General features: G+C 41.4%; 1 protein-coding gene across 1 annotated transcript; it reads right to left on the reverse strand.

Moving 5' to 3' along the window:
* Window positions 1-540: 540 nt before the first annotated feature.
* Window positions 541-27,690, reverse strand: LOC145400179 (uncharacterized). Its single transcript, XM_080272692.1, has 12 exons — window positions 27,462-27,690; window positions 22,384-22,433; window positions 20,380-20,408; window positions 19,615-19,898; window positions 19,113-19,250; window positions 18,703-18,767; window positions 16,645-16,786; window positions 15,404-15,494; window positions 9,196-9,429; window positions 3,330-3,472; window positions 981-1,089; window positions 541-683 (listed from the first exon to the last, which is right to left on the reverse strand). Exons 1-12 carry the CDS (start codon window positions 27,540-27,542, stop codon window positions 580-582), a joined length of 1,470 nt encoding a protein of 489 aa, XP_080128818.1. The 5' UTR covers window positions 27,543-27,690; the 3' UTR covers window positions 541-579.

Genomic DNA, 27,690 nt, shown 5'->3' on the forward strand with positions numbered 1-27,690 from the left:
TTGCAGTTTAATTCAGATTTGATAACATTTTTCTTGCGTTTTGCCTTAATCTTTTCCTCCCATATTCGCGTCCATGGGCTAAGACAGGAACCAGCTATAACGTAGTGAAGTCTAGGAGGGGTGCATTGCTTGGCTTCTGTATGGTTCAGAAAGAATATTAGTAGTCATGGGATATACCGAATTAACACATATTTCTTGTGTTTTGCCCCTTCTCTTTAAGTTTCCACATCTGCTTCCTTGAGGTAGACAACAATTAGTTGGAATACGGTGAAGTCTACGAAATGATTAATAGATCACTGTCATCTGCTTATCTCCAAGGGACAGTGAGTAACTTTGTCCTTAGGAGATATATATATATATATATATATATATATATATATATATATATATATAGCATTTACTTCCCTGGAGTGGACAGGAACCAGTGGAATGCAGTAGTCTGGGAAGTGTGATAGTAGCCTACTTTGCAACTTATTAGCGCCCAACGAATTTTAATTATCATGCGTTCCCCTAGAGTAATGGATATTTTTGCTTCTTCTATTTTAGAGTTCCTACACGTACCACATTCGCCAGCTATATCTAAACAGGAACCACTTGGAATATTGTGGAGTCTGGGAGAGGCGAGTCGTATGTTTCCCTGGCCACCATCACCACACCTTCAGGCCCGGCACACACAAAGTTACCTGCGGGAAGAAAAGGAGTAGACTCAAGGACAATGGAAATCAAATTAGTTTACATATGACAACTGGACTTTGTTAGCTGTCCCTGAGTTTTGGTTTTACATCAGTAACAGTAGTGTCCTTGTTTCCTTTTCAACTCTCTCTCTCTCTCTCTCTCTCTCTCTCTCTCTCTCTCTCTCTCTCTCTCTCTCTCTCTCTCTCTCTCTCTCACACACACACACACACACACACACACACACACCTGCTTGCTTGCCTGCCTGCCTGCCTGCATCCCTCCCTACCACCCTCTTTCTCACTCACCAGTAAACACGCCCTCTATCCTGACCCCCCGTCCGTCTGGCAAGGGGTGTAGGGTGAAGCAGCGTGGGTCAGCTTGGGTCAGTCCTTTCACAGCAGACCAGGGGCAGTGCTGAGGAGGAGGTGGATTGATAAGTTAACCCATTCCGTACAGTGACACTTTCTTTGGTGCTGACAAGTACCTATACGTGGTGGCGCTATTCTCCCTCGGTGGAACAGCTGCGGCTTCCACTCGGGAGCCTAACCCCCTCCTATTTCTCCGCACCTTGCCGTGAGAGGATCCTCGTTCGACCCTGGCCAGGCTCCGTCTACCATTTGAATTCCCTACTCGCTGTATGTATTGTACTGAACTTGTGGACAGTCCCACTGAAGAAGTTGCTATTTTTTTTTTTTTTATGTGAGGAAGAAGGAACCAAAGGCCGCAAGCCCACAATTATTGTTCCTTCCAAGACAAAAACAAAATACAAGAGAGAGCCAAATTCAAGATCCGATCATTTCGAGAAGCCTGGATGCACTGCGTTTGAAAGACTGGAGATCATAGAAAGCAGGAAATACAGACAGGGAGACAGTTCCACAGCTGACCTGTTGCATAAATGAAGGACTGGGAGTAACGTTTAACTCTTGCATTAGAGAGTTGGACAGAAAAGGGATGAGAGTTTGCTGCTAGACGGGTGCTACGCGCCCGTCATAGAGGTGGAGGAATGCATGCAGACAGTTCAGAGGAGCAGTGACCATTGAAGTAGCAGTGATCATTGAAGTAGAAAAAGAGATAAAGATGCAACAGTGCGGCGAAGAGACAGAGGTTGAAGGGAGTCAGAAAGAGGAGGAGAGTTAATGAGACGAAAAGCCTTTGGCTCCACCCTACTGAGAAGAGCTGTATGGGGGAGCCTCCCCACACATGAGAGTTGTACTCCACACAGGAGCGGATAAACCCCCTGTATAGAGTCAACAATTATGCAGGGGTAAAGAAGGAACGGAGTCGGCTTAACACACCTAATCTCTTGGAAGCAGATTTTACAAGAGATGTAATATGATCTTTCCAAGATAAGTACTGGGTAAATGAAACCCCAGGCATGTTCAAGGATGATGCAGGATTAAGCTGAATATCATTAAACATTAGTGGGTATACCTGTGGAAGATTTTGTCGGGTTGATAGGTGTAAAAACTGAGTCTTTGATGCATTAAAAACAACCAGATTATTTTTACCCCAGTCAGAGATACGAGCCAAGTCAGACATTAAGTGTACCATAGCCTCATCCCTTGTTTGCTGAAGTAACTGCTGAGATGGACGTTGTGAAAACCGAATGGAAAGGTGAAGGGTGGAGTCATCAACGTATGATTGGATACGGTAAGATGTACAGTTTAGAAGGTCATTGATGAACAAAAGGAAGAGAGTTGGTGATAGGACAGAGCCCTGAGGAACCCCACTGTTAATAGATCTAGGAGAAGAACGATGGCCGTCTACAACAGCGGCTATAGAACGACCAGAAAGGAAGCTATAGATGAAGACACAGATAGAAGGATAGAAACCGTAAGAGGGCAGTTTGGAAATTAAAGATTTATGCCAGACTCGATCGAAAGCCTTTGAGATGTCAAGTGCAATGGCAAAGCTTTCGCCAAAGTCCCGAAAGGAGGATGACCAGGAGTCTGAAAGGTAGGTGGGAAGATCGCCAGTGGAGCGTTCCTGACGAAACCCATACTGACGATCAGAAAGAAGGTTGTGATCAACGGGTCTGCTCAGTCAGACAGACTAGGGTTAAACAACAATAACAGCAACGATAATAACAACAGATCTACAACAACAACAGATCATTAACACATCCTGGGAGGCATTATGTAGCCAAGGCGAGACCTTGAGGATTGATGAAGTTTATTTCTAGTCCCTTCATACGTAGACATTTTTCCTAACATTCGTTGAAGAGAAAACTTTGTAGCAAACAGTCAAATGAAATTTACTTCTAACGCCTTCACTGTTTGGCGTCTCTTCTAATCTTGTGGCATAAAGTTAACGAAGTCTATGTCTAACCTTTGCAGAACTCGACTTATTTCCTAATCTTCTGTCCTATGAGCTGAGGAAGTTAACTTCCAACTCCTTCACCACTGGGCGCCACTCCTAATCTTGTATCATAAGGGTTGATGAAGTTTAATATTATTATAACCCCTCCACTGTTAGGCGTCTCATCTGGTATCCGTCTAACGGAAGGCCTCTTGTAGGGTAAGAATTAATGATATTTATTTCCTGCTGTACCTTACTATGTCTCCCTGAAACTGAAAAAATTGTCTGGTGGTAAAAAGAATACAATAAAAAAAAGATATGTCAAGATAGTGAAAGAGTTAATAAGGTCTGAGTACCATTAGAGCAAGGTGTGTGGGGGAGCGAGGCAGGAGAAAACAGGATGGGGGGGATGTTGTCTCCACCACCACCACTTCTCTTCCTCCTCGCCCTCCTCCCTCTATGGAAGGAGACACGTCGAATGTGTGGAAGTAGAAGTGTGCTGCAGGGAAGAGAAATTGAACATTAGTATACTAGCCACTGAGATACAAAAGCCCATATTCTCGTCGACACAGGTGTCTCCCAAGCTCTGTGCTGATCCTCTTCCTTATCCGTTTAGTTTTGCGTGTAGCACTTTAATATATTCTTATGCATTAATATTACAAAGTAGAGAATGCCGATGTAAAGTAAATAACATAAAAGAGAACATTAACGTGCACTATGCAAAAAAATTCACTAAGAAAGATGTGGTAGAAAGTCTCCTACATTCACCACAAAACTGCCCAAAACTCAATATGAAGTAATAACCTGCCCGAATTTTCGTCCATTTGCAGAAATAATTTTTATAATTCTCCGATATTTTCTCTTGTTTGGCTGTGACGTATTTAGTAGTCGTGTGAGTGAAGACAAAAACATGAATAAACAATCTTGTTGAGCTTAAGAAGCTGATGACTACGGCATGAGCTTACAACATCCCCGGCATTTGTAAACACTGTTACCACATAATATTCTGGTACTTGGGAACGTTTCATGATGCTCACAGGAAATATAACTTCCGCTGTTTTTCTAATAGCGTCGTTAACTGGCCACGGCTAATGCAAGTCAATTAGGCTTAGTATAAAGAAAACGAAATTATTTCTTGTCCATATTATTTGTACTAGCTAAATTACGTGTTTTACATTATGTACAAGAAACTGAAATCATTATAAACAGAACACATTCTTCAACTCAAGAATGAATTATTTTCTGAGGCTATACTAAGAGCAATTATACACACACACACACACACACACACATCTATCTATCTATCTATCTATCTATCTATCTATATCTATCTATCTATCTATCTATCTATCTATCTATCTATCTATCTATATATATATATATATATATATATATATATATATATATATATATTTTTCCAGATGCCTTAATCCCGTAAGGGGTTGCCACAAATAAATTACCACCATGTCGCTCTAGCCCCCACCATTTCACTGCCCTCCACCCAGCTCACACCCCCGTCTCTCATAAACCTCTCCACTCCATCCCTCCATCTCATCCCCGGCCTTCCCCATCCTCTCCCTCCTCCACCTCACTCACATAAACTCTCCTCGTTAGTCGCTTGCTCTCCATCCTCTCCACATGGCCAAACCACCTTAGTGTATTTCTCCTAACGCTTTTTATCACATCCGTATCCACATCACAACGCTCCTTCACTTCCTCATTAGGTAGTCTGTCTCTCCATGTAACTCCACATGCTCCCCACAAATAACTCGTTTCCAAAGCTCTCACTCTTGACTAATGTCCAACAAGGTCCAAACTTAACTTCCATACGTTAGAGTTGATATCACAATTCTGTCATGCAGACTTTTTTACTTCCATGCTCACTTCCCTATTTCTCATCACTATTTTCAAAAAGCCAGCAACAATTCTTCCTTGTTGTACCATTTCAAGCACTTCATCAACCTTCCATCCTTACTCATCACACAACTCAAGCACTTAAATGCACTCACATTTTCCATTTCCTCATCATTCAACCTCACTGTACAGTATATTCAGTGACTTCATTTCTCTCGAAAACCATAACTTTACTCTTCCCTACATTCACCTTTAGATTCCGTTTCTTACACAATCTCCCAAACTCATTATCCAAGCCTTGCAGTTCCCCATCGCCTTTACTTAATAATACAGTATCATCTGCAAACAACAGTACAGGAAGTTTCCAGACGCTTCCCTCTCTCATTAGGGCCGCTCCAACACCCACTGTCCTACCTTATATCTCTTTTTTTTACACTATCCATAAACAGATTGAAAAACCATGGAAACACTGACACACCCTGTTTCAGTCCAACATTCAGAAAGAAAAATTCAATCATTTCGCTGTCCACACATAGGCCTACTGCAGCCTTTGCACCCTCATACATATTCTTCACGGTATTCAACAACTTCCCATTTACTATATATATAGTCTTAATATTTTCCACATTTCTTGTCTATCCTCTTCGTCATATGCTTTCTCCAAATCCATGAAGGCGGAATACATCTTTCCCTCCTCTAGAAATTTCTCCTCTAAGTCCTATGGATGAATATCTGATCTACACAACCTCTTCCCTTCGTAAAACCTCCATTTTTTTTCTCTAATTAATTCTTTTGTTATTTTCCTAACTTTGTCAATAAATATCCTACCATATAATTTTCCAATTACACTCAGAAGACAAATGCCCCTATGATTACCATACACTTCTTTTTCCCTTTTCCTTTTGAACAGGGGAATAATTATACCTGACTTCCAATCCTCCGGGACTCTACCTTCCTCCCAGGCCAACCTACACATCTTCCACATCCATTCTACTACTATCTCTCCCCCATGCTTCAGCATTTCACAACACACTCCATCAATTCCTGGGGCTTTCCCCTTTTTGACTTTCTTCATTGCCTCCACAACTTCCATCCTACTGATTCCTTCCTCTCTTCTCACATCCCTTCTTCTCCCACCCATTCCACACCCACTTACACTCGCATTACTTTCATTCCCTATGTTCAACAATTCATTAAAGTGTTCTCTCCATCTGCTCACTTTTTCTCCCTTCTCCATTAGTAATCTACCTTTTTTATCTTTCACTCCCCGACTAACATTACTGCCACCCTGTCTAACTCTCTTTACTTCTTTCGAGAACATTTTCTTACAGTCCCTCCACTTTACACTCAAATTCCTTCCAAATTCCTCATCCGCCCTCCTCTTACTCTCTCTCACTAATCTTTTCACCTCTCTCTTCTTCTCTACATATAACTCTCTCTTCTATCTCTCATCTTCTTCCACACCCCTATTTCTCATCCACTCACTATATGCTTTCTCCTTTTGTGCCACAGACTGTCTCACCTCTTCATTCCACAATGCTGTTCCCTGCACCCCCTTTTGTCTTCTCTTCACCCCACACACCACCTCACATGTTGCACAGATTTCTTTTGTAAATATCCTGCACACACCTTCCACATCCTCCATCTGCTCCAATCCATATTCACCCAATCGCTCCTCCACTTCTCTCTTATATTCTGCCTTTTTCTCATCCTCTTGTAATCTTTCAACTCTCCTTGTACCTTCCCTTCTTCTATTTCTCCATTTTACTTGGACCTTAATTTTGACCACCACCAAGTGGTGGTCAGAAAGCCCACTCCCCCAACCTCTATATGCTCTTGCATCCATTACACACCTTTGCATCCTTTCATCCACACACACATAATCAATCATTGCCTCCCTTCCATTCAGTTCACCACCCACCCTTCTCGTCACTCGCCATGTATGTGTGTGGATCATTTTGTGCCTGAGGAGGGTATTGGCTATATATATATATATATATATATATATATATATAATCTCATCTCATAAGCCGTTTGAGTGTCCACTGCAGGACCGGCTTATTCCAACCGAAGCGGGGACGATACAGCCAATGTATCTCTACCAAGTGGCTTAGGCTGTCTGGTAGAGATTGTACAGTATGTAGGGTGAGAAGCGCTTGTAAATGTACTGTAGTGTTGGAGTGGCTTTGGATGTGTGTGTAGTCTGTGAACCACGTGTAATCGACCCGCGCAAGCCGACTGGGGGCAAACATACTTTATAGTATGCGACACTGGTTCAGCCACAACACCCCTGATGTCCACCAATGCAGTACGTGGTCAGAAGAACGCTCCCAAAGTTCATTACCCTGGCGGGGAGCGAACCCCCGTTCTTCAGTGTATGAAAACACACACTTGACCACTGTACTACAGCGGCTCATATATATATATATATATATATATATATATATATATATATGTGTGTGTGTGTGTGTGTGTGTGTGTGTGTGTGTGTGTGTGTGTGTGTGTGTGTGTGTGTGTGTGTGTGGACGGTAGCACACTCGCCTCGGAAGCGAGAGTTCCCGGGTTCGATTCCCGGGTCGACCACGAGACCTTTGGGCACGGTCTCCTTTGCCCCAGCCTGTTCGTACCTAGAACTAAAAATAGGTCTATCTATCTATCTATATACCTAGGCTGCTTCCCCCAAGGAAAGGGAGGTAGCCGAGACAGGACGACTCACTCTCCATTTACTCATCCATTCAAACACATTCATTTGCATCTTAGCCCCAAAGGGGAGAACGGACAGATCCTCACCGCACCACACCGCACAAGGGTCAACTGGGCAATGCAATCAGTGACATCCGCAGCAGGGCCCGACAGCAGAACTGGTTTACCCCTGCCACATCATAACAGACCCATCCCCTTACCCGCACCTGACCTGACTAGCTGATCAGACCAAATGCGGGAGAATATCCCCTCAGGGCTGCGTCATCACTTATTCATTCACAATTTCTCTCCATTTATTTCTGTCACGCACAGCCACTCTTCCTTGCTCAACAGACATCCCTCTCGCATCCAGCGCTCTCTTCACACTGTCCATCCATCCTATTCGTGGTCTTCCTCTCAGCCTTACACCTCTCACATCAGATCTAGTTATCTTTTTCACCAATCGCTCATTATCCATTCTCTCCATATGTCCAAACCATTGCAACACCCTCTGCTCAACTCTACCAGCCATCTCCCGAACAACTCCAGTTCTCCTTCGCACTTCATCATTTCGCACCCGATCCATACGCGTCACTCCACACATACTCCTCAGACATCTCATCTCCATTACATTCAAACTTTTCCTCTCTGCTACACCCATATTCCATGTTTCAGCCCCATATAATGCAGTCGGTACCACAACACCCTCATACAGCCTTCTCTTTACATCCATTCTAAGCGAACGACATTTAAACACTTTTTTCATTCCTCCCAGCACCTTTCCTACTTCATTTATTCTAAACTTCACTTCTGCATCTATTCTTCCATCCACAGCAACATGTGACCCTAGATATTTAAAACAATCTACCTCCTCAAGCAACTCACCATTCAAAACTATATTCATCCCCCTAGGTACCCGGATGTAAAATCGACGGTTGCGTGTCGTATTCCGGGGGAATGTTTGGGAGCTTACTTTCCTTGTCTGTTCACCATTCTTGTATGTTTGTGTTGTCCCCTGCCCAGTGCAACTGCCCAAAATAACTGCCCACGCACGTTGGGTTAAGCCCCGACGCCTATTCCTTCAACTAAACTTCACTTCCTCACCAACTGATTCTTCCCTTGTCCCCCTCCTTCCTTCTGACTTGGTGGTGGTAACCCCAACATTTTTGGAAGCTTACTTTCCGTGTCTGTTCACCGTGTCTGTGTGTGTGTGTGTTGAATACAAGTCAATATTCGAATGAATTACGCTTAAAAATATGTGCTAACGTTCCATGGAGTTAGTTATAATAATAATTAATTGCCATTACTTCGGGGGAAAATATATTTCATCATGTAACAAGTAAGTCATGGATATGGTATTTCAGTGTTTCTGTTGAGTGCTTCCAGACATCATGTAAATGATTAACTATGGAGGTGTGAGGGAGGTGGGAGAGTAAGAGAAAAATAGGCAGAGAACGAAGTGGAGGGACAAGAATGGGAAGTACAGTATGCAAGGATGTATGAACGCTGAGTGGTTGAAAGAATGAGGTCGAAGGACAAAGTGGTAAGTATATGAGGATATACAAGAGTTGGGTGGTTAGATGTAGAACAATTAGGATACGATCGGAGTGGCGGGGAACGATTTCATTAGTCGTAGGAAGGACCTCTTATAATGAAGTACTTGAAAAGACTGCTGATACACTCCACCTGCATCGCTTTCCGTCACCTTCCCCTCCACCACCCCCACCCCAACTCCCCCCTCTGGCAGCACACAGGAGGCCAGAAAGCGAGGGGTGTCGTGGGAGTGGGGGTGTGAGTTGCGTTGGGTGCCGCCGGGTGAAGGGAGCGGAGGAGAGGAACCAGCTAGCCTCACCCGGCACGTCTGCGTGTGGCGATAGTGGATGCTCGTCTCTGTCTCCCGCACACTCTTCACGCTTGCTCCTGTGGGGTAGAGGGGAGGGTTAGGGTAGATTATCTCGTGTGGAATGAAGAGGGGATTAGAGTAGTTCTCACTCGTGCAGGGGATGGTAGGGGGGGGGGAAGTTAGGATGCATTCAGGTGCTGTGTGAGAAGTGGGTGGACTGGGGTCTTTTTTGCTCATGTAGGGGAAACAGGAGAGTAAGGACAGTTCTCGCTCCTGTGGCATAAAGGGCGGGGGTCAGGAATGGTACTTATAGCTTCTAAAAGGGTGAGTGGATTTTGAAGTTTTATGAGCTTGTGGGCAAAACAAATAACTTTTCACATCTCTTTGTAAGAGATTATATACTAATTGGCAGTGTGTGTGTGTGTGTGTGTGTGTGTGTGTGTGTGTGTGTGTGTGTGTGTGTGTTTGCTCTCGCACTAGTACCAGTACTTGGGTAGTGTGATGAGAAAGGATGGAAGTTTAGAGGGTGAAGTGCTTGAAAGGGTACAACTAGGAAGAAAGGTTTCTGGTTCCTTGAAAGCAATGATAAGAAACAGGGAAGTGAGCATGGAAGTGAAAAAGTTACTACATGAAGCTTGGACCTTGTTGAAGGGACAAGAGTCAACAGTGAAAGCAGTGGAAATGAGTTATTTGAGAGAAGCATGTGGAGTCACATGGAGAAACAGACTGACAAATGAGGAAGTGAAGGAGCGTTGTGATGTGGATGTGGTAGGAGGCGTTAGGAGAAACACTCTGAGGTGGTTTGGCCATATGGAGAGGACGGAGAACGAGAGACTGATGAGGAGAGTGTATGTGAGTGAGGTGGAGGAGGGGAGAGGAAGGGGGAGGCCAAGGATGAGATGGAGGGTTGGAGTGGAGAGATATAAGAGGGAGAGGGGTGTGAGCTGGGAGCAGGGCAGTGAAATAGCTGGGGACAGGGCGACATGGAGGCCATTTGTTTGTGGCCACACTTTACGAGATTAAGGCGTCTGGAAACAGATAGATAGATAGACAGACAGACCAGTATTTCTTGCTGTTTTGTAGGAATAATGTGATTCTCGTTCCTACAGGGAGGATTATGAAGTTCTCTTTTCTGTGTGGGATTATGAATTTGCGCTTTAGAACTACCATTAAGCCGTCAGTGCGAACAGGTTTCCTCTGTGGACAAGAAGCCACGCCTAAACTAAACAAGATTATCAAACCTATCTATATATCTATTGCCAGACGCCTCAATCCCGTTTGGGGTGGCCACAAACAAATCGCCTCCAAGTCGCCCTGTTCCCCGCCATTTCACTGCCCTGCTCCCAACTCACACCCCCCTCTCTCATATACCTCTCCACCCCATCCCTCCATCTCATCCTCGGCCTCCCCCTCCCTCTTCCCCCCTCCACCTCACTCACATACACTCTCTTCGTCAGTCTTTCACCCTCCATTCTCTCCACATGGCCAAACCACCTCAGTGTGTTCCTCATAACGCTTCCTATCACATCCACATCCACACCACAACGCTCCTTTATATCCTCATTCGTCAGCCTGTCTCTCCATGTGACTCCACAGGCTCCTCTTAAATAACTCATTTCCACTGCTCTCACTCTTGACTTGTGTCCTTCCAACAACGTCCAGGCTTCACTTCCGTACGTTAGAGTTGGTATCACAATACTGTCATGTAGTAACTTTTTCATTTCCATGCTCACTTCCCTGTTTCTTATCACTGCTTTCAAAGAACCAGCAACCTTTCTTCCCTGCTGTACCCTTTCAAGCACTTCACCCTCCAAACCTCCATCCTTACTCATCACACTACCCAAGTACTTAAACGTACTCACATTTTCCAATTCCTCACCATCCAACCTCGCTGTATATTCACTGACTTCACCCCTCTCAAAGACCATCACTTTACTCTTCCCTACATTCACCTTTAGATTCCGTTTCTTACACACTCTCAAACCAAACAGATGAAATAGTTAAATCTTCTGTCCTCGTGAAACTGTTACAGAAGGCTTCTTTAAACTCTGGGATTTTAAAGATCAATCCTCATATAAAACAAATACGATGTACCAGATCCAGGAGCATCAAAGCCCTAATATGGGTCTTTGCTAGCTTTTATGGTAGGTGAGCATCTTCTTTCCGAAAACCCTGTGTGAGTGACTATCGGACAGTCTGAATCCTAGAGAGGCTCCTGAATCTAAAAATCGCCATGCATTTATCCAAAACAGATTGTTCAAAATTTCAATCTTCATGAGATAGCTAACCATCAGGAGGTTGCCAAAGTAAGAAATCATCATACTGAAGAGACTAGAAAACAAAATTTTTCTTCTAAAATGATTGTTAAGAAGTAGGAATGGCAAAAGAAGCTCATATAAGACATGAAAAAAGCACAGAAACAAGAGCATTCCACCAGCAACAGATACATGTTTGTGGCTATGGTGTGGAATGTTGTAATGGGCATAGGTCTCCAAATCTGCAAAGGGCAAAAGTGCTGAGAGAAGAGGTGAAAAAAGTACTGGAGCATTAGAGCATTCGGGATGGGAGAAGAGTTGGAGACTTATACCCATTACTACATTCCACACTTTAGCCACAAACTTGTAGCTGGTGGAATGTAGTATTGGGTATGAGTTTCTAAATCTATTCCCATCCTGAATGCTCTCTTGTTTCTGTGCTTTTTTCACCTCTTATCACGGCACTTTTGCCTTTGCAAATTTGGAGACCTACGCCCATTACTATATTCCACACCTTAGCCACAAACATGTATTTGTAGCTAGTGGAATACTCTTTTCCTGTGCTTTTTTCATCTCCTATCTGTGTACTTTTGCCATTCCTACTTCTTAACAATCATTTTAGAAGAAAGTTTTTGTTATCTAGATTATGATCTTTTTGTGGAAGTACAATTTTATATAGAGCAAGTGTTAGAATTAGACTGTTACAGGCATAGCATACGTTCATTATTCCAAGCATGCATGTACTACATGTATCATGTGATGCGATTTGGATACTTCTGTCTTACATGCATAGCTTTATTTTAGAACGCATGCGCACGTTCTGAGCATGCATGTACTGTATATATACCACGCTCTTAGGTCTGGCGTCAAACTGAGAGACCGAGAGATATAAAAATAGGATAAAACAATGACAAATTAAACTGAATTGAAATGAGAAAACAATGACAAATTATTGATGTTTTTTTTTTTAATACTGAAGATTGGAGTAGAGATTCCCATGATGCCTTGCACCCTTTATGCTGACTGATAATATGAGAAGGTAATGTGGTCTGTAGCACTGTTGTATCACACTTGGGGTAAACACTGGATATTATGCATGTACGCGTGCGAGCATGCGTAACACCATGCAGGCATGCACGTACACTTAACAGCTTCACTTAGGCTTAGTCTTGAAAGTCAGTAAAAGAAACTAGTCCACTTCCCAAGACTGACTGGTATTCAAGGTAGCGTGTAACCTATTGTTAGACTTCTACACAAAAACAGAAAGCACTGTTGAGTGTTGTCGAAAAGTACAGATAAAGTTAAGACCTGGAGAATAACGCGGTAGAGCGATGTTGATTAGACTGCAGTTGACTTGTAGAACATAGCTCCATTGCTACTGAAAGACTAAAACGAGGGTGCCTTCCCATGAAAAGAAGTGTTTTGGTACGTTCTTTAATTGTACACGAGCTGTAGCTAACCAATATTGTTCAAAACGGCGTACTTGCAGATGACCGCGATGCGGTTTTCAGGCCGTAACTCGCGAACCATAACCTGAATGCTTTTCTAAACATGAAAAGAAACATCTACACTTGACAAGAAGCGTTTTGGTGTGTAATACACTCGTGTACGCCTATTAGTTTTGGAGTCATGACTGATTAAGATAGAAAGAAAGAACAAAACTGATATTTTTGCTGTTCGATCTTGTGACTCCTATGAAGGTTAGCAAGCCTTTGCGAGTAGTTTTACACTTGAATAGTGATGGTCTTCTAGTTCATAAGCTTAGAACTGGACTTTGCGACCATTTTCACATGAAAGCCCCATTACCCTATGTACAGGACGCCATTTTTAACCTGTGCCATTCCAACTTACAGAGTGGCTACCATGCTCCGTGATTACTGGAGCAATTTCATTGGATCGGGAGCATCTTTCTAAGCTGCGTTTTTTTTTTTAATAACATAACAAAGGAAGAAAAAACAAATGAATAAAAAAAAATCATCCATATACCAGATTACTGGTGTCCTCCGTTCATAAAATATATGTAAGAGTTAGACTTGAACAGCTGTACAGCAGGTTTAAGTTTGGAGGGAAACAACTCTGGGGAAGCGAGTTCCAGAGAGATGCAGTTCGGGGAAAGAAAGAATTCAGATGGGCAGAAGTTCTGCAATATGGCTGAGTGACATTCCAGTCATGAGCGCTACCAGGTGCCTGTGTAGCACGAGGGAAGGCATGGAGAGGTGGCACAATGGACGCAACTTCGTCTGAGCATTTCCCATAAAAATGTTTGTAAAATAATGCAAGGGAGGCAACATTCCTTCTTCCTTGTAGGGGAGGTAGTTTATTTGTGATGGCTGGGTTGTTAATAATTCTAACAGCTTTGTTCTGAATTTTGTCTAGATGTTTTAATGCAACCTCTCCACATCCATTCCACAGGGGTGAGTAATATTCAAGCTGAGAGCACACATGACTCCTATAAATTATAGCTAACTGCTCATCAGTGAAGAAGTTACGAACTCTGTACAATAATCCAAGTTTCTTTGAGGCGGTTTTAGCAAGTGATCTAACATGAGAGGTCCAGCTGAGGGCATTGTTAAGTGAGAAGCCGAGGATTTCAATACTTTTTTGAGGTGGGAATATTAGTAGCACTGAAGGTGATATACGAATCTGGCAATATCTTTCTATTAGTAAATTGTATATATTTAGTTTTATTAGCACTAAACGAGACAAGATTGTTTTGTCCCCATTCACTGATCGTAGATAAGTCTTGATTTATGGAGATGGCTGTCCTGAGTTGGAAGGTAGAGATATTAGACTTTGTAACTGGGTGTCTGAGTGTGAATGAACTATGTAGTGTTAAGTCATCTGCATATGAGTGGATGGGATTGTGGGTGACAGATAGGAGATCATTAATATGAACCAGGAACAGGGTTGGCGCCAGAACTGATCCCTGTGGCACGCCGGTGTTAATTGAGTGGAAATAGGAATATACATCATCGCCTGTTACTCTTATTTTTCCGTCCCTGAGATGTGAGGAAATCAAAGGAACAAAAGACGTTAGTCCTGTAGTGGTGGGAGAAATATATGAAGAAACAAAAGAAATGTCATTGTAATGAAAGGATTATTAAAGATAACTTCCCTATTACGAAAAGACCTTCCTAACTGAAGAAACTCATGTTGCGGTGGTACAAATAAAGAAAAAAAAAACACACACACAAAAAAGGAGGGGGTGGGAGGAAAAGCAACGTCGTCTTGCCAACAGGGATAAATGTGGCTTTTTTAACTTACTTTGATATTATAGTAGGTTTAGAAAAATATAATCTGTAATAAACATGATATAGCATTAGTGTTATGGTCATAATGATGTATTGTTTTATTTGGAGAACATTATTCTTATGGCCGTTTTAATGTACCAACACATTTTGCAGGTATACGATAATCACTTTTATGCTTATGAAACGCAGAGTAATTTCAGGTGCTCATGATTACTTGTCAAATATCATTCAAAATCTGATTCCTGCCCGAAAGATGAGGTGAAATAGGATCCAGAAAAATAAGTAGAAAAGGAAATCGTTAATGGAAGAGCTTTCAAATACCACGCAAAGGGTAATGGGTCATACAAACATTCACAGTTCATTCATATCTTTGGAATCCTGATCCTGTCTGAATTAGCAGTAAGAACAAGGAATAGAGAATGCAGAATCTTCCTACGTCTTTCGTTTTTCCTGCAAAGACAAGTGCAAGTCACGACTGAGTAACGATCGTAAATATGCTTGAGAATACATCTCCTTGCTATACAACACATGCAATCTCTACATACTCTTCCTGGCTATGGCGAGCGAAGCGAGGACCTGTCTGGAGCTTGGCGCCTCCCATGGTGCCCTCACTGTTCGACCAGCCCGACGGTATTCCTGTGAGAGGAAGACGAGTTAATTTGCGCAGCTATAAATTTCGATGGAAGGGCGTGTCACCATCCGTTGCGTGGCCTAACTGGGTTTTATTTGTGCAGAAACAAAGTTTGATGGTAGACTGTGTGGTCTCATGTTTTGTGTGGAAAGGAAACGGATTTATTAATGCCGCAGCACAGTTTGATGTGAAGGTGTGTGGCACCGTATGTTGTGTGGAAGGACATGACTTCATTAGCGCCACAGTATAATGATATGTGAGAGTGTCTGCGTCCTATGTTATGAGAGATGACTGAGTTTTAATAGAGCCACAGTATTATGATATGTGCGGGTGTCTGCGTCCTATATATGGGGAATGACTGATTTTATTACTGTAACAGTAGTATATCAGAAACTTTATACGTGACGGTGTATTACGCCATATGTTGTGTGGAAGGAGTGCGTGCAAAGTATCATGTGAGGGTGTGTCGCTGTCGAGTCATTTGTTGCTAGTGCATGGGGCAACTGTTGGGCCTGAGACAATGGACTGTCTAGGCTTGACCAGAGTCAGACGGATTCATATAAAATAAAGTAATTATGAGGTGATGGCACTGAAGATGTACGGCTTCAAACAACAGATTCTTTTTTGCCCTTTCTAAACCGTCAAAACAGTGAAACACCTTGCCAAACTACACAGTAATATGCAAGAGACTTCGAATCTCATTTCACCAGTTCGTAACACCTGATAATTAAAGTGATTAGTCTACGTAGACCATTGTTTTTGCTAGCCTTTATTATTATTCCCGCCTCAGAGTCTCGCAACGATTCCAGGAGAAACGAAGATTGCGCAAGAATTCTAAAGGGCCCAGGTTATGTGTCCTGGCATGTGCCATTGCTGATAGAAAAAAATAAAATCTAAATCTCCCTAATGGGGTAGAGGCACTGTGAGAAACAGTAGATGGAGACTAGTGACTGTTCGTAGGAAAGTTAAAGAGTTCTAGTTATTGATTGGTACTGTAGGTTAAGTGACTGATATGATCAACATTAAATACATACGGACAGCTACTCACCACTCACAAGAATACTTTATAGAGTGTGTCATTTTCCTTCGTGACGGCGAGCACACTGAGACTTTGAGAATCCCATAAAAGTTGAAATGGCCACCAGGTATACTCACCACACATAGCGATACTTCACAGGGTGCTTCATTTTGCCTCGAGACAGCAACCACGCTAAGATTCTTGACCCATTCCACCAAGAGGCTGTGGGACCATCCTACCAGACTCATCCCGTTCAGTTTCAGTAGACGATCCTGTGGCCTTGGACAGCAAATACAGATCGTTAGAATTAATAAAATATTTGCAAGTATTCTGGCGATATGATAATTGTTGACTCAGCATTTGCTATTATAAAATTCCCATTAAGTATTTACGTTTCTTAAACCTCACGCTTTTCGTTATTTCTTAACGGTTCTAACCTTTTTGTCAAAAAGTTTAATGCAACGCTTTGCTTGGCTGTAGGGAAAGTTGAAGCTAGAACGTTTCACCGAACGAAACCTCGTTGTGGTAGCTGTATAGCTGGATGTATTGCTAGAATATGTATGTACAGTGTGTGTGTGTGTGTGTGTGTGTGTGTGTGTGTGAGAGAGAGAGAGAGAGAGAGAGAGAGAGAGAGAGATCAGTGTCATTATGAACGACTCCTGTAAACTAGCAAAACTTCAGGTTGCCACCTTGACACTGAACAAGGATCTTCGTTAATGTGAAGTCCTGGCGTCCCCCTCGCCAGGCGTAGGGGTAAACGATGACCATTAACTGCGGTTCTCGAATGTACACGACACATCCATTTTTGCTTATTCCTTCTCATTTTACTTCGTATACCCTGTTTGCATTATGTTCCATTTTCTTCCACACGGGGAAACCATTAATCTTCCTTCCACAAAGTATGAATAGCTGGTGCTCTGCTGATAAGACTTTTTTCATTAATTATTCCTTTCACATACAAGCGTACGGTACTTTCCTTTAGATTTTCTTCCTTTCTCTGTCTAATCTTTCCTCCTACTATCCGTCAGAACACAGCATATTAATGTAAGAGCCAGTCCCACACTACACCTTGCAAAATGTAGAGGTTCGAGGCGACCGGTCTACGTCCTCAGTGGCATTACGTGATTTTTAAAAATGCAGTCGCCTCTTGAGGATTTAACCCGATGTGCAAATGGCACATCACCTTCGTCCCAGTTGGTGTTTATGACCACCAGACCATAAGGGGTCCAATAATTATGGCAACATTGGCACAAGATGTTAATACATTAACCACATTCGGTGAATTAATGGTTTAATAGATTTTTTTTTTTGAGAACTCCTTATAAACGACTATGTAAGGACGTGTGATGGTGGTAACACTATCGATTAAGAAAAAAATGCAAATAAATTAGAGAGAAGGTTGAGAGACGATTACCAATAAAAGTTTTACACATGGGTGGGTGAGACGTGGTAACAGCAGGCTCTGTGAGGTGGCTTCTCCAAAGCTATTGTCACTGGATGTCTCTGAACTGATAAAATGGCAACAACTAATCCTATAATACTCCCTTTGAGGCATAGGGGCCCGAGGCCAGGCTAACGTAGTTCAGTACAAACATATCTAGACGATAAGCCTACTTCTTTTGGTAGCATTACATGACAGAGAGAGAGAGAGAGAGAGAGAGAGAGAGAGAACATTTCCAGCTGGGGATGGAACCTTTGCAAGGCCCTCAGTCCGACTGGCAATTCTAGTCACTAGATCACCCGATGAATGTCGTTTCATGAGATCAAATGTTTGTCACACAATGGCTCCAAATCGTTAGCACTGCGCATTCTCACTGTGACTTCAGTTACATAATTGGCTTTTGAAATGCTCCGAAATGTACTGCATTACGAAATATTGCTGACAGATCCGAGCTCTGTTTAAATGTTGATGGCAGTCATGTAGTCATATGCCTGTATACACACTGACCTTTTCTCTGCGATTGGTGAATTTAGGTATGTAATTCAAGCTAACACCAGAAGATTTTGTTCGGGAGGAATAAATTAGAGCAATAAAATAACTTTAATACTCTTTCCCTGCTAATGGTACATTTAGCACATATATTCAGCCTGACTTCAGACGACTATGTTCAGCCAAGAGAAGTCCTAGGAGGCAAATGCTTAAACGCCTTCTATTTGACTGTACCGATATTCACCCAGTTTTTGATAGTACTCACTTTAGCTTGAGAGCGGCCAGCGGTGAGACGGGTGACACTTTGTAGACGGAGTGGTCCCCCGTCACCTGGGGAAGTATTTATAATCTCTGTTAAGCTTAAGTTGTGGTTAGGGTTGCTCTTGTGCATGTTAGTCTTCACACTTACAGATAAAAAAAATAATCAATAATTGGCTTTGAGAGAATAGTGAAGGAAAAATAAAAATTTGTGATAAAGCAGGGTTTAAGACTGCCTAAACAGCAACCAAACATTTCGTAATCGCCTCAGGGTTAATGTATATATATATATATATATATATATATATATATATATATATATATATATATATGAAAAAGCAATAGATGATAAAAATTAACTGTTACAGAGACTTCTTAATCGTCAATATTAGTTAGGATTCTTTATAAATGCGATACCTGATCTGTAGCCAGGAAGAGACCAAGGCAGATGAGTGAGCCAGTTGGACCCTCACCGTCGCCTTGACCCTCACACGTGGTGAAGCTCCCAGGGTCGTAAAGGGTTAACTCCGTCACGAATTTGTCCGACAAAGTCATCTAGAATGAATAAAAAATAATAATAATAATAATACATTCTGTACATACATCAATAAAATTCAACAGCTTCCATCCCTTGGATTGGGGGAATGTCCTATTCACCTTGAACCTGTTGCTACCAGACGATTTTATTTAGCTGGGGTAAGGCCACGGGCTGAAGGGAACTTTATAGCTAAATCTTACTCCTCTAGTTTGGAAAGTCTCTCTTACGCCGAATAAAATCATCTGGAGGTAAGAAGTATAAAATGAAATACACGTCATCGCACTGAGCAGGTTAACCTCTTGAATCCAAAATGTAACCAAATGTAGGCCAAGGTAACCCAGCCTAACTCTGCCTAACCTAACTGAGCACATCACAGCTTACCGTGAATCCTGATCCCCTCCTGCCACGTTTCTGAGTAAACTTCCTCCGTGCCGACTGAGGGGAGGAAGGAGACGGGGGAGTTGGGGAGAACCTCGAGGGGGAGGTTCTACCGGGGGAGGTTCGACTGGGGGAGGTCCTAGAGGGAAGGGTGTGGGAACCTCGTGGGAAGGGCTGATCGTCATTGAAGGAAATTGCCTGCAAGATTGAGGAGGGCGTGCTACCTTCTGCGCCTCCTTCACCTTCCTTCTCCACCAGACTGTCCTGTCGCTCGATGAATGACCGGCCTGTTATGGTGCGGGCAGGTAAGGACCATTGATAGGTTAATCAGTAGAAACGAATCTAATTAGTGAATTCTGTACACAGTGGCTAATTACTTAAAATGTTATATAGATACTGGATACGCATTGAAATTAATACATACCCGAAAATTATTAAAAGTGTTACATAGTGCATAGGCAATTAAAAAGAAGTAGGTACTATAAGAACTATTTAAAATTATAGTTTAACATTATTTCACGAATTATCTGGTAATTTCTAGAACAACATTGTATATCAGCATAACAATCATTCTCTTCCCGACAGCATATACTCGTATATCTATATCTGTCTATCTACACACACACACACACACACACACACACACACACACACACACACAGTTATTTTTTACCTATCCAGCACTTACTCGGGGCTGCATATACATTTTTTTTTTTTTAGTAAACGAAAAAGAACATTTAGCAAGCGAAAAATAACAGACAAACTTACGGTCGCCATCGTCGGTGTGATGATCAACTCTGGAATACAGAGAAGAAAACATTGCTCAGTGAATGTAAAAACGTAACAGAACAGCATTGTAAGTGGCTCAGTATTCGTAACACCCTTTTCTTTGCGATTCAAAGTGCGCATTATACCTTAACGTAATCTTGTATGCTGTTGATGCACATTAGGGCAATAATAAAACAATATTAATGAAATACATAATAATGTTATGAAGAAGAATGCAAAATAAATCGCAAAGATATATATGTGCTACGAAGCCTCTTATGCCATTTGGAATACGTCTCTGTCTCAGTAATCCTGCACATGTAAAGGTAGATCTACTTTCTTTGATGGTATCATATGTTAAAAGCCTCCAGTTACCTCTTAAGGATCGAATACTCGTACATGCAGCACCATCACTCCGACTGGGCTCGCTAATCATTAAAACACCAGATCATTAACGCTTTGAATACAATGGCATGTGTAATCTTATTCTTGCAACTATCACAAGGTTTTATTTATTTTGGAGGAGATATGTTGTAGTGAAAGGGTCAATGAGGCTAACTCTAATCCAAATTGTTGGATAAGCCTCTCGTCTTGAAAATAATCCACGGGAGAGAGCTGGAACAAAATATAAAAAGACGTCACTGTTGTCGAAGACTTAAAAACATTCCATAAAAAAGAAATAGTGATAGAAATGGGAAAACATAAAGGAGGGAGAGAAAGTAGTAACGACAGCCAGGAAACAAGTGATAATTAAGGAGATAGAGAAATGTGAGAGGAAGCGGTGAGGTGATGAGATCAACTGACACTCTCGATGTGTGTGTGTGTGTGTGTGTGTGTGTGTGTGTGTGTGTGTGTGTGTGTGTGTGTGTGTGTGTGTGTGTGTGTGTGTAAGACAGAGAGAGAGAGAGAGAGAGAGAGAGAGAGAGAGAGAGAGAGAAAATTATTTTTTGCCAACAATAGCCAGTTTTATTCATGTGAGAGTGATTCACAAACGCCCAAGTGTGTTATTACAGTCACCATTACCCCACATGATATGAACAACTCTACTTTTCTGTGTCTGATAACGCCTTTGATGTTATTCAGTTGAGTCATGGGAGCCTGAGAGTCAAGAAAGAAATATGTAAAATTGAGGGGAAAAAGAAAGAGGGGAGTGAAAGAATTATTGCAATGAATCGAGAAATGGACACAAAAAAGGTGCAATGCCATAATATAGATACCAGACGGAGAATACAGTAAATATAAGCGTATGAGAGAGAGAGAGAGAGAGAGAGAGAGAGAGAGAGAGAGAGAGAGCGAGAGAGCTGGGGCACGAGGTACAGAAAGAAAGGGAGGGAGAGATAAGAGCAAGGGTTAGTTTTTCTCACATCCGTCACCACGACTTCCTCTCCCCTCAAACACCACCCTTTGTCTCTCTCTCTCTCTCTCTCTCTCTCTCTCTCTCTCTCATCATTTTGCCTTTATCATTCCAATTGAAGTTATTTATTTTTTTTTTTTACTCTCTCTCTCTCTCTCTCTCTCTCTCTCTCTCTCTCTCTCTCTCTCTCTCTCTCATATCATATCATATCATATCATTTTGCCTCTATCATATCAATTTAAGTCATCCTTTCTTTTTTAATTACTCTCTCTCTCTCTCTCTCTCTCTGAAGACAATTGTACTTATATTTTTATATGCCCCTCTCAACTCCATCATCACTGTCCGAAACCCAAGAAAGGAGACAGGTGGAGTGTGGAAGAATGCCAGCACCAACCTGCAGATCATCGAGTTCAAATTCCAGATAACCCTTGGACATAAACAACAATAGCAACCAGTTAAGAATGAAAAAAAAAAACGCATTCCTTATCGTAGGTTATGTAATTCTTTCAGTAGGATGACGTAATTTCCATGCTTCTGTTGCTGGCAGCAACCAGATAGTTCTGTTCACCTTAGTAGTGCCCTCTAGGTGATAGTAAGTTAGTATCTATCTATCTATCTATATAAAATATATGAGAGAGAGTCCTACTCACCCGTTCTCCCTTAGATCAGGCGCAGAACTACTGGATGATATTGTGGAGACCTGAAACACAAATCACAGCAAAGGTAAATTTCTCAAGCTCCCTTTCCTATAACCCAACAGTCTGATGACGCACTTATTTTATTCTTGCTACTCTTGGACGATTTTCAATTTAAAAAAAAATCAAGTTGTGCATTGGTTAATGGACACTTTGTGACTCCGTCACTGCAAATGGTCTGAAAGTTAAATAAATCGTCAGAAGGCAGAAAGAATAAAGTAAAAAAAAAAAAAATGTCATGAATGTGAAGTGGATAACTATAGTTTATTTGACTGACCTGTGCACCTGAGATGTATGGGGCAAGGAGGGTGTGTTTGTTTAGCGGCTGCTAATTGGCCGCCGATGACGTCATTGAAGTAAATGCATTCATGTACTGTAGTGCAACATGAGGAAGTAGGTGTACACCGTGAGTGGATATTAAAGTGCGACATGTGGATGTAGGTGTACACCGTGGGTGGATGATTTGCTACAAGCATCACTCATCGTTTTATAAAACTTTAGATTCAAGTTTAATTTTCTTTGAGAACAGTAAACTTTTAACTCTAATTTTGACGTCTTTAGCTTCGAAAATTATTCCATATTTAATCTGGCTGCTTGTACTGAAGGCAAATTAAAATTATAAATATATATGTGTTAAAATAGGACGAGGTGTAGATTCAAATCATTGGCGGCAATTCAGCAACCGCGATTCAAACTCACCCTACTCGCCCCATACATCTCAGCTGCACAGGTCAGTCAAGTAGGGTATTATACCCAGTGATGCTATTAAACAATGAATAATAAGATATGTTGCAAAGATTATACATTAATTCAATACCCTTATCCTAATGTGCTGCACAAATATTCATTTAACAATCAACACAAAAAGAAAGAAAAAAAAAAAACTACAAAATCTGAAACAGATAATTTACTAAACCTCTTTTATTATAATCATTATTCACTAACTCAAGGAAATACGGATATATGTGACAAAGATTAGAGCACAATTGTGCTAAGCATGCTCTTTCTTCATCAGTATAGTCAGTAAATCAACTGCCTTCCAAGTTGCATTTGAATGTTATTCAAAGATAGCTATGCGTAACCAAAGTCTAAACTAACGCGTGTCTCGGATGGCTCGATATTTGTCTCCGACAACAAGAGTATTTTTTTAATCCCTTTTGATTGTCTGTTAGCAAGATTTCTCAAAATCTAAAAGGGAGATTTGGACCAAATTTGGTGTTTCCCAGGGAACAGTCGATTAATTTTTGGGACCGATTTGGATCGTATTGCAGATTTTTGATTTGTAAAACAATTTTGTGAAACCCTAATCAGCGATGAGTAAACCCAAACCATTATGAAGAGTGGTTTGGAAATTTCGTTGCCCTTGTCCGAGAGATGTGCTCCGCTCAGTGTTCCTCCAGTTGTACGATGTATTCACTAAACTTTGGAAAGAGACTTAACCTATTGAGGTCTGTAACTATTATTATTATTATTATTATGTTGTTGTTGTTGTTGTTATTATTATTATTATTATTATTGTTGTTGTTGTCCTTGTTCTTCTTCTTCTTATTATTATTATTAACATCATCATCATTATTATAATCATCATTTATTATTATTGTTATTGTTGTTATTATCATTAATTAGTGATTTTGTCCATTTTCGGAGAGATGTTTCAAAGTAGCAAACTCAAAACAGTCAAGGTAATCTATATAGTTAAAGAAGGCGGAGATATGATGCATAGTTGAATGATTAGCTATGGAAGCACTCTCATCGATGATCAGTAAGCAGTGGATAAAAAATAATCGTAAAAGATGAGTCCGATGGTTTCCTAAATAGTTTTATCACATTGTTTTTCCCCCTTGATGTGCAACACTGAATTGCCTGATTATGTTGTGCTGTTATTCGATGGGAATTCTTTTTTTGTTACTCTGCCAAGATTATTTTCTCTAATTAGTCATCAGCCATTCCGATTCTCTCCAGTAGCTAAAGCTTGTGATGTCTCTAGATTCTCTAGAAGGCTGGCATTCGTGCCAACAATTTACTTCGTGTGATTGCGGTACAGTGTTATTTCAACCAACATACTGCAGTCATTTTAAGTTATTATATATATTTTACATCATATCACGGTTAAAATTATATGGTTTGCCCAGGTACTGACTGAATTATATGCAAAACTCCACCCAGTGAATTACACTGATTCAGGAGGAAATGCGTATTTAGAAAAACATGTTATGTGATACGGATGATATAATACACTACTAAATACTATATCTGGTCCTTCTAGACACATAACTAATTTATTACCCATTTACCTCAATGATAATTTAATATTAACATTTTCACAACCACCAGACAATTTCGTTCGTCCTAGGGCGGAATCTTCACACATGATGGAATTAGGCACAGAACTAACTGAATCCCTTTATGACATCCATGATTTTTGCATTATTTTTCACTACCAACAAAGGATTTCGTTCAACTAAGAGGAGACGTCTGGTAGTGAATGAGTCAGTGGTGCAATCAGAACGTCCTGTTAAAATGCACAGAGATGTCTCTTTCTGTCATGATGTTACTGTATCATGTTGGATGCTAGATTCACTCCACAAACAGGAAGAAGACATAGACTAATCCTGTCGTATAGACTTGAGTCATTAAGGCAGACATTCAGTTTTTGGCAACTCCCAATTTTCTCCCACTTTACGACATGGAACCCTCCAGTTTACAACCCACGTCTGTACTTCAGTTCTTGATACAATTCACCCTGCTCATGGAACATTGCACAACATAGCAGAATGAATATCTGACATTACCACTGAGTCCATGCCATTCACCATGTAGACGTCGCCGGGGATACTTAGAGCTATTATCACCCGCCACAACGAGTGTACAGCATCTGTATGTGGACTGGTTAACAAACTGTGTATACACTTCCTGTGCTTCAGACAGGAAGTGGTGTTAGCAGGAGATATAAGGCATCCGCGTGACAACAAGGTTGCCATTGTGGGGTGGGACCAGTGGGTATGTTTTAATAACCAGCGTCTTTGGTGTCAGGTTGATTGTGCAGTGTGGCAGTGAGGGACGGAAAAATTCAATTACAGTCCTAGTATGCGTACTTCACCCTTAGGGTATGTACGCCATTTCCCCCCCAGTCGCTTCGTATCAAAGAGGATCATCTATGGACAAAGAAACCTATCAAGTAACCATAGCCTAGGAATATTAACCTAAATAGGAAACTGAGGAACAGAGCAGTCGGAACTTTAGGCGAGCTTTTGCTTCCGGTTATGTAACAGCACGTTATTGATCCAGTGTGCAATAATCCCAATAACAATAGATAATGAGATTTCTTTACATAAGTTTATAGGCAAATTATTCAATGTTTCTTACTTCTGAATTCTGTGAATCAGTTCAAATTAAATAGTAAATGCAGAGATACAATAGGAATGTTAGAGCACAAGTAAGTTATGCAAGCTCTCATAATCGGTACTGAATAATTATAATGAACAATAGAGTTAGGCCACCACGTGTAGAGGGAAGTGATTCAAGTCCACATATTTATGGGCAGCGTATAAAACTAAAAACAGTCAAAATTTGTAGAGATGTAAATTAACCTTCTCATGTCCAGGACAAATCTAGTAACCTACATAATTTGAATAACGAATCACAATAATATTACACTCAGCTGAGAGAGATTCATAGGAATTTGGGTGTTAAACTAATACCATTAACCCTTTCATGGTCAAGACAACCTTAACATTTTTATCCCAGTTAACGCCAGACGATTTAATGCAACTGGGAATGTGTCATATGAGCCTTAGGGCAGTGTTCCCGAGTGGTTAGGAAGCTTACTAATACTGTACTTTCCTTGCCAGTTTAGTTCTGATTCTGATCCGGTACTTTATTCTTGTGTGTTATTCAGGCAATCTTTGTTGATAAAAAAAAAAAAAAAAAAAAAAAGAGGTTATTAATGGGTAGAAAAATAAATCGTTAAGGAAGAGGTGCTAGGGAGCTTCCTAACCGACGGGAATACGGGCCTATTGCGTTAAAACTATTATATGCCATTAACCCTCTTATGGTCGGGCCTAAAGCAGTAGTTTATTCCAGGTAACTCCAACATGTTTTAATGAGGGTGAGTCACGCTAGCCAGAGAGAGTAAAGTCATCAACACCTTGAATCAGAGTGATTTTTTTTTTCTTGCTAGTGTCAGGCGATATTATTCAACTTGAGAAAAGCCTATTGTGTTGAAAGGATTTACCAAGGCTATATCGTGTCCCTTCCAGTTCGAAAATCTGTTCTAAACTGAATTATAACTGTAAGGAGATTGCAAGGATAAGGTGAAAAAGCCATTCCACGGCTGAATTACCCTTTCATGGTCGGACCAAGTCTACACTTATATTCCGGCAGACGTCACACACACACACACACACACACACACACACACACACACACACACACACACACACACACACACAGAGGCCTATGGCTATGGCATAGTCTGTAGATTTTGCAAGGTCCAGTATGCCGCAGTATGAAATGGCCACCGGGAGATGGACTGGCATTCGACAAGCAGTGCATGTACGAAGCCTAGTCCCTCTTACTGCATCTGAGTTCCTGTCTTGTATCACCTCACCATTTTTTTCTATCTTGTCTCACTAAACTCTTCCATTCTGTTCCTTTGTTACCAGCCAACAACCTTGCAACAACATACACAACTACAGCAATCCTGATTACACACCCTGCATACATACCACGTTCAAAATCCATGTTACCAAATCAATGGCAATAGATTTGTATAGATATATAAAGAAAAGTACTTACTCCTATAGTATTTACGGACAATGAAAAAATCTAGTTATTTCGTGTTGCGTAAAGTATGTGGAATATTTTTCCTGCACTGCATATTATCCTATAAGTAGGTTAATCAGTACATGGTTATATGAATTCCGTACACACTGTAATACTGGAGAGAGATTATTTTCAGTGAGTGTGTGTGTGTGTGTGTGTGTGTGTGTGTGTGTGTGTGTGTGTGTGTGTGTGTGTGTGTGTGTACTGACCGTGCCGTCCTCCCCAACCTCCTCCTCCTCCACATCCTCCTCTGTGATGGTTGCCACGTTCACTGCTCGCCACCCGGACATCTTCTCTCCTCTTCCTCTTGTTTCCTCTTTCTTCCTGTTCTCTTCCTTGCTTTTCCACTTCCTTTCAGTGTTCTTCCAGCTTCCTCTTCGTTGTTCCGGTCCTCTGTTCCTCCACTTCCTTTATCTCTCTTTTCCTCTCGTGTTTTCT

This window comes from Coenobita brevimanus, chromosome 51, assembly GCF_032717465.1.
Source record: "Coenobita brevimanus isolate Jiangsu-jjx chromosome 51, ASM3271746v2, whole genome shotgun sequence".
Classification (NCBI taxonomy): domain Eukaryota; kingdom Metazoa; phylum Arthropoda; class Malacostraca; order Decapoda; family Coenobitidae; genus Coenobita; species Coenobita brevimanus.